Here is a 14245-nt window from a genome sequence, read left to right on the forward strand (position 1 = left end):
ATGAAATCGTTCTGTCTGATTTTTGTCAACGGTCTTATATCACTGGTTTGACAGAATTTACGCAAAAAATTGCAAAGCTCAAGACAATTTTTTTTTGGTCAAAACGGTCAACCGGTGGGAGTGCAGCTTTAAGAAATGAAGTTATGGCATTTTATCAAACAACATTCTATATAAACGAGAAACATACAACGCATATAAATACATGAATCAAAACCAAAATGAACGAGAACGAGAATGGTGAAAAATTGAAAACGTTCTTTCATTGTCAATGGATATATTTGAATACTAACAAACTGTAATGACATATTTGAATCAAGTCAAAAATGACACCTAGAATATGTCTTAAGATTTGGCTACTGTGTTGTTCCATTTTACAAATACATTAGTTATTTTAGTTTTAGAAATATTAACGAACATACATGTTTTTGCTACACTTCTCTGTATTTTATAATACACAATATAAACAACGACATAATGAAAATAAGAGACATATAAAATAGAAATATTGTTCTTACAAAATGCCGCATTAAAGGGACTGTACACCAGATTGGCCCCAAAAAAGTTTTTTTTCTGTAACGAATCACATGACAATTATCTAATATAATGTGTTACGCTTTGATATCATGATTGTAAAAAAGTACCAAAATGTAAAAAAAAAAATGTGTCGGAGACCGGGTTCGAACCCCTGTCGCCAAAATTGCAGTCCAGCGTCGTATCTACTGAGCTACGACGGCTACCTCTAAATGGATGACATAATTAAGCTATACATCTACTTCGGCAATATCACGTGATAACACCGACTAGCCAATCACGCATAAGGAATGGATTCTACGTGGTAGACATACCCAGTAAAAAAATTAATGGAAAAATACGAAATAACTGCTAAACTTAAATTGTACACTATGTGGTACTTCAGTTAGTAAGTTTCAATGTAGTGCACAAATCGATGCCAAGTTTATGTCAGTTTTCAACAATTTTCTTTTTTTCCGCTATTTTATCATACGGAGTACAGCCCCTTTAAGGATTGTTTGCATATGATGCTACATGAGACACACTTGCAAAGATAAGTTTTGCACACATTTTGATAATACGCATACAATAAAGCTGAATGTAATAGGATTTTTTTTTTTTTTTAAAAAGTTGATAAAACAATGCTATGCAATAAACACAAGTACAATAATGGGTGGAATATATCTATTTTAAAGCCTTCGTCTTGCAGTATGATGTACACATGTTTGGCGTCAAACACACATAACTGCACTGTCTTTAACTTACAGTTTTTCAGTTTTGTCGTACGATTGGACAAAAGATGAATGTGTTCATTTTGAGGTTATTCTTTAAACTTGAAGTTGGCGTACCCATCGAATGAGCAAAGATAGTCCGAAACGCACTTATGGCAGTACACAAATTGTTCCTAAAACACAAAACAAGAAATGCGGCAAAACCATGTGTTCAATGATTGACAGTGAATTATAACATGTTTCTTTGTAACGAACATTTATATATATTTACAGGATTTAATTATAATAAATTAACTAATTATATGTAGTTTCAATTGGTCTTTAATTTTAAGTAACATTGCATGTGACTCTAGGTGGCCCTTTACGCAATAACATAAAATAGCTCAAAAACTATTTCTGTATACCAAATTCGGTCATAATTTGTCAACCGAACTGAAAATATTCAATTTCAACCGTTTTTTTTATTATTTTATTGAGACATTGACCTTGATCCTGTAGCCAAAATCGCAATTCCAAGAAAGGTCTGCATGAATTCTTACAATAACAAGTACGGTCATAATTTGTCAACCCTAACTTAAGATATTCCGTTTCAACCATATATTCTTAGTTACAGTAACATTGACCTTGATCCTAGGGCCCCCGAACACAATCCCATGAATTTTGTTAATGAATTGTTGCTTTATACCATGTTTGGTCATAATATGTCAACCCTAACTTAAGAATCAGTTCAACCATATTTCTATTGTAGTAACAAATATCTTGACCTTGACGTAGGGATTCCAAACGCTTTCCATGAAAAATCTTCATTAATACCAAGTTTTCCCACAATATGTCAACCCTAACTAATACTTTTCAGTTTCAACCTGTTTTTTTTCCTTTTTTCACTAACAGTGACATTGACCCTAGGGACCCCAAACGCAATCCCATAAATTGTCTTTATAAATGTCTTCTATGTCACAATATGGCAACTTTAACTAAGTTATATTTTAAAGATGATTTGGACGAAGCCCACCCGCAGAACAATTACGCACGTGATTCTAATAACCAGGTATCACTATGTAAAATCCTGGTTAAAACTCTAAATATATAGCTATAATTTCTCGTGCATGAATGCTTTCAGTATTAAATAAATGAGCGCACCAGGCCCCTTCCTAATAAAACAGTGTCGACCGCTAATCTAAGCGGACATGGAGGCATAGCCATCAATGCTTTGAATTACGTAGCGTTCTTCAAACGAAAAACAAAGTGATGCGATAAATGAGCTTAAACCACTATTAGTTTTCGTTATTATTCGTTTTATAAGGGGAGCTATTTACCTGATTAGGGATTGCTAGCCTTCGCATTGATTTGACTTTCCTTACAGCGTTAAGTACACTGATTTCATGTTCAACTGCCATCTTTTGGAGAAGCAGCGAAACCACACAGAACAAACCACTCTTGCTTGCACCATCACTATGTCAAGGAATGGTAAATACAATTTCAATCTTACTATGATTCTAAGCACTTGTATCGACCATAAGAAGAAGTAAACGAATGTGTTACGCGAATGAAAGTGGTGATGTAAGTAGTTTATACTCCGGGTCCCGGCGTTAGCACATTGGGTCCCCAGAGTGACAGTTCAACCACCGCACACCTATCCTGGGAGGTTAACCAGTACCAGGTGCATTCACCTCTGCAAGGAACTGACAACTTCTGTACATGCCAGGGGCAGTGGTACAGTGCGAATGGTCGTAGAAAGGATTTCATAACCAATCACAACAGAAGTGAACTGCTCCGCCTGGGAATCGAACCCGGGTTGTCCGATTCACAGTCCATTGCTCTACCGATTGAGCTAACCGCGCGAATGAAAGTGTTATATCCACGAGTATTTAAAGCTAAGTAACCACCCGATATTCAAATGCCAATTTAGCTATTAGTTAAAATAGGTCAATCAAAATTGAAAGTTGTATACTCACAAGCAATGGATCAATATCGGTCCGTAGTCTTGCTTTTTCGTGAAACTCTCTACCACGTTCAGAAAAAACAGAAAGTTTCCAGTTGATCTTGGAATATTTTTCATCTCGTCCCAGTCCGTAAATTGTAGATGTTGAATGGTTCTATCAGTTCTCGTCTGGAACAATAATCGCAACTAATTTATACGTGTATCTACTTGAACGTATGCATTCTAGCACGAATATATGTCCAATGGATCGATATATTTCGACTGTTAAAATAGTGAATAACTTTGTCGCAAACTTATATGCAAATTGAATATGTTTAACTGCCTTGGTGCAATGATAAGTCGTTATACAAATTGTTATAATACAACCGAAAATCATCAAAACTACTCCATAAATGTATAAGACATTTGAAAGTTTATAATCGAAATATCCAAATGCATTTCTATGAGTCAAAAACTTACCACAATTGTCAATGACACTGTCGTGAAATCTTACCCCTGACCCTTTGTGTTGAATTGTCAATGTGCGTTCTGTGTAGAATGTTTTCTCCTCTACTCTCGAACAGCTGACTTGAAATGTTCCTTTCTTTAGAACATCTTGTTTTGCAGCAGGGTAGTATGTGCCGATAGTCTGAAACTAGAGCTATTAAGTATGGAGGGCCACAAGGAAATGGAAGTATTAAACGTTCTACGTAGCTTGAACATATCAAGTCATAACAATTGATTTATGATTATGTTTTTAAACATTCAGGCATAACCTCGTTTCGTGGCGTTAACTGCGTTTTGATAAAAAAAATAATAAGTATTTAAAAAGTGTGTTTATACGATGTATCCGACGACGTCCATTTTATGTCCTAAGCCTGCCATAAAAAGATATAGAATTACCTTTTGTTTGTCAATATAAGCGTCGAAACTGACGATACATGAACACCCCTCTTGGACAACAAGCGTTAAAAAGTCAATAACCGTCTCTGGTAGGGGAGTCTGTGCTACCAGGTAGCGTTTCTTCATTATGAAGCTCTGTATAACGTGTATAAAAACCAAAGTTTAAACATAAACCCGGTTTAGTGGCAATGGGCAAACGCCAAAGACATAGAACACAAAATCACAAACAAGAAACATAGAACAGCACAATACTCTACAAACAGCACAGTGCATAAATACTATATATATATATATATATATATATATATATATATATATATATATATATATATATATATATATATATATAAATAATTGGTATGTGTATCAAGAATTGTCAGGTACCGCCTTGGAACGGTCAGTAAAATGTAAATTTAATAATGTAAATGTAATGTAAATGTAATCATAAAGACCACACGTCTTTATGACGTCATGTATGTGTCGTAAATGCGTCTTTATGACGTCATGTATATGTCGTAAATGCGTCTTTATGACGTCATGTTTCTGTCGTAAATGCGCCTTTGATTTGACAAACATGACGTTAATTGCAAACTAATAAACGGCGTTCCCAAATCTGCTGCTCATTGTAACATTGTTATACACTCAAACCATTGCCATCCGTTCAATAAACATATTAAGGTTCCCCTAAATTTACTACTAACATATCCTCACAATGCATTGTTTTAAGAGGTATGGAAAGTTGATACTCATACATGACTTATGTGATTATTTGTCAAGAAACATGATTCAAAACACAAATAAAACACATAATTTATTCCATAAGTCTTTATTGTTTTGAAAAAAGAGGACTAGAACTCACAAAGGATTAACGAATAGATAAGTTATGGTTTACCTTTTTGTCAGTATTATTTAAGTCCTTACGACGATTTCACGATTTAATCATATGATTTTTTCGATATATCGTTTCATATATCTTTTATCTTCACATCTTTTATGACGTACATTGGCGTCAGTTTTGACATCCATTTAACTAATACTAATGTTTAGGACAAATGAAGCATCGTGTCCAAAAATTTATATAATTATGTTCAGTAAAGTGTTTAAGTATTAAACCACATTTTATTGTTTCTTTAACTTTTTTACCCATGGTTATATCGATATTCTAAAAATGTGTAAGTAAAAACATATTAACAATAATTTAAACACAAGACAGAATTATGTGAATTCATTATGTAAATTGAGTACTTTTTTCATCCGTTTTTGACAAACAAATGCTCGGTCGCGATCTTGACGTTTCATTATTTGCAAGATTTCGCACGAGATTTTATTCTGCATGAGTGAATGCATAATACAACTCAACACCAAACTGATGTGTATTTCTTATTATAATTTTATTATCAGAAAATGGGAGAAAGCTTACATGAATGTACACAGCGTTGATGTAGTCCGTCGCTCCTGGTTTGAGATTCAGATAAAGTCGCGGTCTATTTTCATTTCCTAAACAAATGCATCAATATCAGCAAGCACAAATACAATTAAAACGACCCATGTGCAGGACAATGACTATCAGTTTCGTTAAAGTTTCAATAAAATAACAGTATGGTTATTAAATAATAATATCTTAAAGAGAGATTAAAAATTCATTTAAATTCGTATATCAAAAGACAATATAAACCGTTTCCACACACAATACATTCGAACAAATTAAAGTAAAGTATTTTTGCAATGTAAACCTGGAATATCGGCGTTTTGTCTGTTTTTGTTCAAAAGCCGTTTATTTCGCTCTACTGCCCTAGTTTCTTTGTTAGATCGTATTTCGACCGAATGCTGCAATCTCTGAAATAACGGTAGATCTAATCAAAAACATAACAAAGAGCGAAGTGAGGTGAACATGTGTTTTATAGGCGAATAAGGGGCATTTCCCGTCAACTATTTATTCACGAACTATGGGTCTTGCAACATGTCAGTTTAAATTTGTTGTTAATATGTATGTACAGTTTCATGTTTTGATCTAATATATGTATTTGTCATCAGTAAAATGTTACTCAACGTTTGTTTTTAGGTTATAGTTACGGTTAAAGCTTTGGACTACGGCGCCGTTAACAACGCCACAGCTATGCCAATATCTCAGCTTTCGGAAGAAACAACAACGAATTTTTAAGTACCTTGTTTGAAATGAAGCGAAAAGAACTGTTGTAATAAGTTATTGTATGTAGTGTACACCACTGTGACAACGTATTTGTACATCTTATAAGAATGTATTTACTTTATTTTGCAAAATGTGCGGTTGTATCTATTCAATATTTCAAACGCATATTAAGTAGTTATTTTGTACGTACTCGACATGATACTATTAATACAGTGATCTTCGAATGTTAATACTCTTCTTTGTAATTTTGTACATACTACATTTAGAACTAGCATACACTACTTTAGAAATTAAATACTCCTACGTAAAAGTACACTTGTTAATAATTAGGGAGGCCAGTAGAAAAGGAAAACTGCTACGCGTAGACATCTTTTGGTGAAGGGTGAAGACGATATCAGTGATCAACAGAGAAAATGTATTGTTTAAGTAACATACAATGAATTGATTATTCAGTTCTTTTGTAGAGTGGTTGTTCATGTACTGTTTGAAGTTCTCTCCCTTGATTTGTTTGCAGTCGAATGTCAATGAATACACCGCAGCTTTGTGCAAAAACTGGTATTGCTTCTGTAACGAGATCATGGTAATGATAAAAGGTCATGACCACGTATACAACGCGTTCGTTCATAGAAGCAAGGATACAAAATGCGTAATTATGATTTTAATTGAAGTAAACAAAGGGAAACATCTTGATACATTAAAGATAATTCAATAAAACACAATTTGGCCAAATTACAACTGAATAATCCGTCGTTTGAAATCATAGTATATGATGAAAAGCGTATACATGTATATAAGGTCATCATGTCGGTCTAACGTATAGTATACTTACACTTTATAATGAAATTGGAACAGTCCTCATCAAAGAAAGGAAAATTATGTTAAAAAATATGTTTTTTTAGCCCATGTGTGATTTATTACAAATGGGAAACAATGAAGTTTATTTACATGTTTATAATGATGGAATTCACTCGCCCTCCGAAGAACAAACATTGATAAAAAATACCGGATCGTTTCCGGTTTTATAGTTAAAACATGTTTAAGCGTTATACGTTTAAATTCATATTAGATCTGCTATGGCGGTGATGAAGCATGCCTATAAAATCATGACCCAACATATTCTCTCAAATGAATGCTTAAAATTAATCCTCATACCAATGTCTGAACCATATTCGGCCTGTTCTGGCGCATTTTGTGGACGCATCCCGCTATATCAATGGCTCGTTCCACCTCACCTTCTTCTGTAAGGATGTCCAGGGCAATGTATATTCCTGTTCTTCCAACACCCGCACTATTATTTAAGAGATTATTACAGACACACAAACATTACAGAAACTCGAAACATGCAAACCAGTCACTGAAGAATAAATACATGCAAGTAAAAATGTAATTCTAAAATAAAAACACTTGTTTTGCATGTTTCTTTTATTGGATTAAAAAAAAAGAAAGCCGTCTCTGCAATAATTCAATTTAAGGAAACATTCTGTAACCAAGGGTATAGCCTTTTGCCCGACTTATTGCATTACTTTTTTCTTCAAACACATCTGTCACGTCCTTTATAAACAGCAACAACATAAGCTTATCATTCCATTACGTAGGTAATTAAAACGGATATATCGACATACCTGCAATGCACAACTGTAGGTCCATTCAATGTACTCGGCGTAATCAGTACCCGCTGTCTGAACTCTATCATCGCTGTTACATCGTCGGGTATCGCTCTTACAGGCCAACACGTGAAGTGCAAATGGTGCACCGTCCTTTCATCGATCCCCTATAGATATAACGATATTTGAGTATCGACTATGTTTTATTGTATGCATTAGACGTATACATGTAGGGATACAGCTTGATTGAATCCCGGTTCAACTCCAAAGTGTTTTTACTTACCGTTCCACGATGGTTTGCAGCAAATATACAAGTAATGATGATATCCGTGATGTTGTCTTGTGTCTTTCTAGTTGATTTTACCAGTAAGCAAGCTTTGCCATTTATTTTCCCAGTTATCTGTTTTCAATGGCATTTCCATTTTACGGTCAAGTTGCTTTAGTCTAAGATATGCAGGTTTATATTGTGCATGCTGAGGCTTTAGATCAATATTGTGGAATATACGCTACGAAAAGTGCCAATTCATGGAAATAAATCCATTTAAGATTATATATTATAAATGAAAAAACTTCATTATGCAAAATTGAAAAACGGGTCTTAAATGTGTAAAAGATATATATAGACTATGTTGAATTTCCCATTAGAAAAAGTTGCTCATATACAAATAACTTTGACGAGACATATTTTATTAAATTATTCGTCAATTATTGTTTTATTTCTTTGAATTATTTATAAATCGAGTTGTTTTCCAAAAAAAAACACACATCACATCAAAACAATACAAAAACGTAGCAGCATCGGACTGATTGAGATTATATTTTGACAGTAATCATAAGCACAACACTGTCAATGCATCTTATCACCAGCTAAACGGTACTCTCTATGTTCAAGAATAATATTTAATGACATCCAATAATAACATTTTGTGTCATCTCACCATGGTCACAGTGAAAGCCCTCCTAGTAAACTCGGCATACTCATCCTCCGAGCTGCTTTTTACTTCTATAGCACCAAATGTCTTAGTTGTTCCAGGATTTGGCCAGTATTGCTCGCATTTGGGATACTGAAAGAGCAGGAATATTACTCGTTACAAAAACTACTAACGTTATGCGATAACAGGAAACATCTTTAACAAACATCCTTTTTTAACAGTTTAATCCTTCATGAAAAAAGTAGCTATAAAATAATTACCTTCAAAATTCCTCTTCACACTGATATTTTAAGTATGAGAACATTGGATTCGAGAGAAAAAGTAACATATATCTGACTCTATAACGAACTACGTCCAAAAACAAATGCTAACCTGATCGCTAAAGTTGCTTTTAATATAAATTAGATAGTCTCGTGCAATGGAAAATAATTAAAAACAGAATAAAAAGCAAAACAATGACACTTATTTGACTGAATGAATTCATTTTCTTTATAGGTACTATTGTTGATTTTATCTTAATGATCAACACGACGTCATTCAGCAATTGAGCTAAATCCATCCTGTAAAGTGTTCATTGCAGTTTCGTGAAACTAGCTTATTTCCTTTGTATGAACTCACAACAGAGATTGAATCTAAATATATCCTGTAAAGTGTTCACTGCAGTTCTACGGAAATAGCTTATTTCCTTTGTATGAACTCATAACAGAGACTGAATCTTACCATTCCTGTACATAATACAGAAATACTTATTTAAAACTTACTCCCTGTTCAGTGAGATTGGTAACCATTACAACCTTCTCAACTCTTTGTTGCCAAATCATTTTCCAGAATAAGCTGAAATCTCCCAATTGTTTAGAAGTTGGACCTGAAATAATTGAATATCCATTATTGAAACACAGACAGTCAATTCTTACAAAAACAAGGGATGACGTCACATACATGTTTAAACAACTGAATACTGATTATGGTCATCTTGTTTAAATATAATACGTTACTCTACTCAATTTATTAAGCTTTAGGCATTTATTTAAGTATCTAAGTTTTTGTCTAGAATAAAAAAAAAATCACAAAGCTCTTGGTGAAAGATAAAAATTGATATTTTCTTCCTTTACGATGTATAATGATATATACAAGCTGTATTTACAATAGCGTTGCATTGAATTTTTGTCAAATAATAAAACTCCAATTTTGATATAAGAGCAATTATTCTAATGGCATCATGTTCCGTGATATCGGTAGCATATGTCATTTTCATTCTTACCTAATGTGGCGATGTACTGTTGCGGTTTGTTATACCCCTGAAAAGGTATTATTATAAGGAGATTATAGTCTACGTTCTTTTCCTTTTTTCAAAGTTTAGAAACTAAGTGCTAAACAAAACCACATTCAAACCCCAAAGGCACCAGTGAGAAAACATTTATGAAATCATTAAAAATGGTGTTAATTGTAAATCTGGCTGAAGACACTGTTATATCGCACACAAAAGCGTATATTCGATAAGTTGGCCTTATATTATGCGTTCAAATTAATCAAAACAAAAGCGCCGAGAAAATAACGACATTGCTCCTCTGCTGTGTGTTTTCAATGTTTCAGTCGAATAAGGGGCATAACTCGACAATTTTGTCAGAGTTATGGGCCTTCTAAGTGCGAATTGTCTATCATGGCAAAATATGTACCAACTATCATTTAAATACATTTATTTAGCACGGTAGTGTTACAATTTGTTGTAGTTACATACGTCAATAAAGCTGGCATTGATGTAGTCTGATCTACCACTGACCTTGACCCTTGAATCATCGTCTAAACGGTTCCAAATGAAATAACCAAATGAGTCATTTAAAGTTACTTTATCAATGTATTTTCATTTCTTGCATTGTTGTAAAAATATAAGTAATTTACAAATGTAAACAATAAGCTATTAGATAAATCATTGAGATTTTCAATCATAAGATCATACACTGTCAGTAAAATTGGACTCCTAGATAAATATCTACCATCTCGGTTTTATTGATTCATTATAAACTGGCACATAGTCTTGACCCGCTCTTATGTGTACGATTATCAAATAACACACATACATTATGAAAAAAAAACAATGACCATCACTTACATGGATAAATGCCTTTATATCGATTCTTATATATGTTCTCCGTCTTCTGCGATTCCACATACGGTTTCACAAGACCGCAAGTAAAGGTCTGTAAACATAACAGCATAAACTTAAAAGATGTATCAATACAGCAAACTAGGTGCGTAGTATGACTACAAAAAACATATTTTCCAGGATATGTATTACTCTCCTTTTATTGCATGGCACTTTCTTTAACTAATTCGTTATAAGTAATGATTTATTTTTGAACTATATTCAGAAATGTACCATTTGAATAACAAGTGTGTCAATATCATACTACTACATAATACTGATAAACATGGTTAAACCGTTACTGGCATTTACCCCAAATTCCGAACTAAGCCCATCATGACTCTTTTCATCTAGATACTCGACGAGTTGATCGCTGGGTATTTTTGGCTGATAAGTTGTTGATTCAGGTTCATTATAATCAGCCGGACCATCTTTAGAAGACTCATCAAGCGTCTCATTGCCCTCCTCATCTACATAACACAATGCACTAATTAGATCCTGTATGGGCCACCTAGCAGTAATCAACAGACTGAATTGTAACCAAATCTGACTATAATTGTTTTGATTGAATTCATTTAAACATTAAATAAAACAGTCTGAGAAAGATTTATTAATCGTACCAATTTCAAGGTCAATCTTGTTTTCATGTACAGTTTCCGCATATGCAGATACTTGTTGCATGACGGAAGTGGGTTTGTTTGCTGGCGTCCAGCTTCCAGTTGTGTTTAGTATGGGTAATGATTTGCATCTTTTGAAATGTCTCTCGTTATCGAATGACGGCTTCTCTCCTGATAGTTAGAAGTCAATTAATATGGTTGATTTTCATTAACGTCGATTTATGTAAAGCTATATTTTAAGAAAGTAAAGAGTTATTTCTTGTTGTTGAGATTGTAGGCTTATTCATATTGCAAAGTACAAAACCTCACGAATAAAGGTAATGGTAAGGCGGACTTACTTTTTGTTTCCCTCTCATCAGTAGTATATACTTGGAACGTTGCTTTACCATTTAGTTTAGTTTGGTTAGAGGCAGACGTACAAATGGATCTACGAAAAAAGTGTATGGATACGATGTAGTGAGTTAGAGCATTCAATAGCGTTAAACACCTGGACAACTTTCAACATTTGATAGCATGCAATGCGTTTTATTATGTTCGTGTATGCATGTTTTGCGTAGCAAGATAAACAACTTGTATAATTCAAATACGCATTAATTGCTCCGGTGATTAAGTATTTAAGGTTAATATTATAACTTATATGTGATACCTTCGTCGAAAGTGAAGTAATGCAACAACAATGCCAATGATGAATACAATGCCACCACATACACCTCCAGCAATAGCCCTAACAAGAGACTGACATTCAGTGCATGATTTTCCCGAAAACCCATTACGAAAATTGCAACTGCCGTCGTCATTACAAACGCCATCTTGACATTCCTGGGAACAAGGCGTTTGACAGAAGGTACTTCTGCCATAGAACCCTTTTTTACAATAAGTACAATCAGTTCCAGTCGAACATCGGCAGTTCCGATAAGTGCAATATAGTGTACAATTTGAACCATATTTCCCTTGTATACACGGCTCGCATTTTGTTCCTTCGAAATCTACGGCACAGGTACTACATGTTCCATCATCATTACAGGCACCCCCAACACAACCAATTGAACATTTCTTGCTACACTCACTGTCTTTGTCATAAAATGTAGCCTTGCATTTCGTACATGGTCTGCCCCAAACTTGGTCGCACGTGTTACAGTTTTCGGGACAGGAATTATGACATCTATAGCCATATATCCCATCAACGCAGCCATCAACACAATGACTATCTGCGACACGAGGCCAATCTTTACATTTTGCCACTCCTCCATTACAGCACACACATTTCTGACTGCAGTTCATCCCGTCTATAAAATCTGTAACGAAACAGAATGTGCTTAAAAGTAATAGATATAGATATATTCCGTATTAAATGTTTTTCAATTAAATCAACTCAATTAAGTACATAAACAAATAATGTATTTATAAGTTTGCACATACCTCCTGTACATAATCGTGCCAAGCAGGTTAAACCAAATATCCAAAACAACATTCTATCCAAGAGATGTCTCAAATACTTGTCTACAAAAGACAACATGTGCATACAGGTTAACATTCATTTACCTTCAGTAACAGTTAGACTACTGGTTTGATACGGTGATAAGATTTACCATTTCGCTTTTACGTTATTCGGGATTGTTCGGATAAAAGTGAGGTTGTGCAAACAAACTGGACGAAACCCTCAGAAAATTTACATTTTACTGACTGTTTCTAGGCAGTACCTAACAATCTTTGATAAACACCCTAGTTGTTTTATATAGTATATTTCTACTGTGTTGTTTGTGAAGTTTTAAGCTGTTGTTCCATGTTTCTGGTTTGTGATTGTTTGTTTTTGTGTTCTATGTCTTTGGCGTTTACCCAAAAACGGGGTTTATGTTTAAATGTTTGACTACTGCGCTTGTTTCTGTAGTTTTTCATATAAATATTGATGCATATACATGAACATTGATTGCCTTCAAATTAACATGGTTAATGAAAAAAAACAAAAAAAAAACGTTTAAGTATAAGTACAATGATCGATTGATTGTATAGATTATTTATTTATTAAAATACCATTTAGATTAAGACTTAGGTTTATAATTTTACATCATTATTTTTGTATGACCTGGTTTTTGTTACAAACACTTACTTAAAGGGGCTGGTTTTAAAATCGGCAAATACATTATCTTCACGAAACAAGCCTGAAAATGTCAATAAACGCTAGTATAAGGCCGATAAAACATCATTTTAGAGGATTAAAAGAATCTTTATTCATTGTCTCAACTGAGTTTACCCGTTTAAAATAGCGCATAAAATGGTTTCCCAGTTAGTATGGTGTAAATTTAACATAATAAAGTCACGTGATTAGTATATATACATATACCCACGTTAATTTTAAATTTACTGGGATTTATATGGTAGTAAATTATGAATTGGAAAAAAAGAAAAAAAATGCAAAAGATACACGTGTGGTGTGATACATCAGTAAGTAAGATTCAATGCGTTGTACATAACGATATCAACTTTATGTAAGTCTTGACAATTTTCTTTTTTTCTTGCCATTGTATCATCTGGTGTCAAGTCCCTTTAAGTTCAAAAACAACAATAATGAATTTCAGTCAAAATAAATAATACATCGCCATTTGATTTAATATCAGTTTCAGCTGTGTGTTGCATACTGGTGACTTGTTAAAACATATATGCAGGCCAGCAGTCAAGTAAGCATGCGCGAGTTGTTCCATATATACGGCAATTTATGGGTCTTCCAGAAATATGGC

General features: G+C 33.8%; 1 protein-coding gene across 1 annotated transcript; it reads right to left on the bottom strand.

Moving 5' to 3' along the window:
• Positions 1-1303: 1303 nt before the first annotated feature.
• On the bottom strand, positions 1304-11936 carry LOC128242274 (receptor-type tyrosine-protein phosphatase alpha-like). The gene is made up of 18 exons (XM_052959365.1): positions 11849-11936; positions 11514-11681; positions 11206-11363; positions 10861-10948; positions 10489-10550; positions 10012-10048; positions 9512-9615; positions 8757-8882; positions 7837-7985; positions 7367-7502; positions 6650-6778; positions 5799-5901; positions 5486-5562; positions 4066-4200; positions 3677-3811; positions 3197-3351; positions 2558-2693; positions 1304-1414 (listed from the first exon to the last, which is right to left on the bottom strand). Exons 2-18 carry the CDS (start codon positions 11572-11574, stop codon positions 1331-1333), a joined length of 1875 nt encoding a protein of 624 aa, XP_052815325.1. The 5' UTR covers positions 11575-11681; positions 11849-11936; the 3' UTR covers positions 1304-1330.
• Positions 11937-14245: the final 2309 nt, after the last annotated feature.

This window comes from Mya arenaria, chromosome 8 (assembly GCF_026914265.1).
Source record: "Mya arenaria isolate MELC-2E11 chromosome 8, ASM2691426v1".
In the NCBI taxonomy this organism is placed as follows: domain Eukaryota; kingdom Metazoa; phylum Mollusca; class Bivalvia; order Myida; family Myidae; genus Mya; species Mya arenaria.

What these genes read in the sequence shown, in the direction of transcription:
- LOC128242274 (XM_052959365.1), bottom strand. Translation starts at nt 11,574, where the DNA reads ATGCAACAAGTATCTGCATATGCGGAAACTGTACATGAAAACAAGATT. An exon ending in TCAATGCCAGCTTTATTGAC is followed by an intron (nt 10,049 to 10,488) that starts GTATGTAACTAC and finishes ATACCTTTTCAG; the next exon opens with GGGTATAACAAACCGCAACA. An exon ending in CCAATCTCACTGAACAGGGA is followed by an intron (nt 8,883 to 9,511) that starts GTAAGTTTTAAA and finishes CTGCTCTTTCAG; the next exon opens with TATCCCAAATGCGAGCAATA.